Raw genomic sequence first — 2,500 nt, forward strand, 5'->3', positions numbered from 1 at the left:
CACTCACGTGATCAACAGCCATGTTTTTCAACGAAAACAAAAGGAAGCGTTTGTATAATAATAGAGTTAAATTCCCGGAGGATTTGGTCGGGGCACCAACATGGCCGCCTTTTCTTTGTTTTGGGCACCAACATGGCGGTCGTGACGTCATGTGAAAACCGAGAATAGCAAGAATGAAAATCGAACTCGTTGACCCGTATTTGTGGTGTTTGAAAGTAATAACCAGACTCAGTAAATTGAAAGTCTTTCAGAAGCTAAGAAAAACATCTGAAGCCGACTCAGAGCTACCTTCACTTTTGAAACATTTAAGGTGGCTCTGAATGCGCTCCCAAATCCAAAGATGTCAGAGTTTTGTCCGTGCCTGCTGATAAAAGTGGAGGTCAAGGAATTTTTGAGATGTAAACGTTAAAGCACGAAACATATAGTACTTTTAGATAGCTTTCCTATTGCTATGGTGACCTCTTACGTCATAATAACGAGAGTACCTTTAAAAAAAATGAAATGGCCTTTTTTGTGGTACCATGACATTGCCGTCATGTGAAAAGTGGTTTAGAATCAGTCTTGTAAAAAGATAGAAATTGTTGAAAGTGGATGAAGCTACCCTAATAATATGCCTGAATCCCACAATCGCGCTGTTTAACCGTCAATGTCATCAGGAGTTAAAACGAGATACCATGGAAGAGTACTCAAATTCCTGCGCATAAAACTTTACGCAAGTGTTCTTCTACAAAAAAGGAGCAGTAAAGCTGTGAAGCCTCGATATAATTAAGGACGCTTCCCATTTGACAGAACTGACCGGCCAGACCGGGCATTTGGAAGGACTAACTCTACAACGCTTTCAAATAACACACTTGGAGGATGATATATACACCTCCAGAAGAATACGAGGGATTATCATGCAAGTGTTCCTTCAAATTGTTGCATTTTCCTTGCAAACTGACGGGTCTGGCCGGCCAGTTCTGACAAAAGGAAAGCGCCCCAAGACTTTAAGGCTACCATTTGATGACTCTTTGTAGAGCTTTAAATTAAAAAGATTAGTGATAACAAAAACAATTGACAGGGAACAAAATTGAAGGGCGGTTTTTTGAAAGAAGTCTTAATATTGAAAATAGTCATATCGCGCTTCATTAACCGAGGTTTTTGAGACTGCACTTCGGTTCAAGATTTTGCAGGTGCCATTCCACAAAAAATGCAAATCACATTTTCTTAAACTCAAATCGTAATCTTACATGTTGGCATGAATCCGCTCCACTGTCCGCTGGGCAGACACTTCCTTACAGCTGGTCCAAACATGGTATATCCCGGATGACAGAGATACCTGACAAACTCCCCTGCCCAGTGATTTGTGCTAATAACAACAGCATTGTCTGGTTTGCCAGGGTTGCCACAGTCGGGTAGAACTAATTGTAGAAATAATTAGACCACACATAAATTAGAATCGCGAGGAAGCTAGCAAGAGATAGCTTTACTCACTCCATTAACAAGAAATTAGTAACTAATATTTTTTGTAACCGTTTCAGTTTATTTGACTCTTTAAAACTTGCCGAACTTTCCACCAAGTTAATGTGAAGGAAATCACTTCAAAAATAAGAGAGAAAATAAAAATATGCCGTCGTGTGCCCATGTATTTCATTGAAACGGAAATTTCGGGTCATTCCTCGTTACAGATATGTAGAGAAAGGGAAAGTAATCTTACAGAAAAAAAAGAAAAAAAACGCACGCGCAGTGCTATTGCAGTTTTGCTCATTTGTTTCTGGCGTTTCCACTAACTTCGCTGTCTTCGTTATTAGGACCTGGGAGAATGTTTGAGTGGAATATTAACGAGTGAACTTGACAAGAAATTTAAAGGACACGGTACCCCTACAAAATCCCTTTCACAACTTCATCTTGGAGGCAGTTGTGAAGCAATACTCGCCACAATGACGAATAATAAGATTTTAAAGGTTTTAAGACTACACAGAGGACTTTTGCGAATCCTGTCACAAATGTTTGAACTGGAGTATTCGTGACGTCATTTCCAACAACGAACCCACGCACGTGACCATGTTCAATTGGGTCTAATCCTCATTATGCCTCCACTTTATAATACATTTGCAAAGGTATCTTGATAATACTGTTTGGGATTTCTTCTTTCTTAAATCTCCTGAATTATAACGAAAAATATGGGACAAAGAGAGATGATGGAGGGAATCTCAAGTCTTCCCTATATGGCTACGTCCTTTGCAAGGGGATGGCCGAAAATCTCATTCTATGCTTCCCAGACTACTCAGAGAAGCGAATTAGGGGACATTTAATTACTTCTACTCTTGATGATATTTGCAGAAAGCATCAAAACATTTACCTATGGAGAACACTTCATACTAACTTGACATTAGGGAACTTAAGCAACGACGACGGCGACGGCAACAGCAACGAGGACGTCATCTCACAATATGAATTTGCGTTATTGTAATTACTTCGTGACTCTTTCAACCTTTTTAATTCGAAGAGGGTGTGGTAG

General features: G+C 39.7%; 1 protein-coding gene across 1 annotated transcript in view; it reads right to left on the reverse strand.

Moving 5' to 3' along the window:
• LOC138045179 (uncharacterized) overlaps positions 1-2,500 on the reverse strand; it is a 12,775-nt gene that overhangs the window by 1,533 nt on the left and 8,742 nt on the right. The window contains exon 7 of the mRNA XM_068891592.1: positions 1,230-1,400. Coding sequence (XP_068747693.1) covers positions 1,230-1,400 — 171 coding nt within the window. The remainder of the gene's footprint in view (positions 1-1,229; positions 1,401-2,500) is intronic.

This window comes from Montipora capricornis, chromosome 4 (genome assembly GCF_036669925.1).
Source record: "Montipora capricornis isolate CH-2021 chromosome 4, ASM3666992v2, whole genome shotgun sequence".
NCBI lineage: Eukaryota > Metazoa > Cnidaria > Anthozoa > Scleractinia > Acroporidae > Montipora > Montipora capricornis.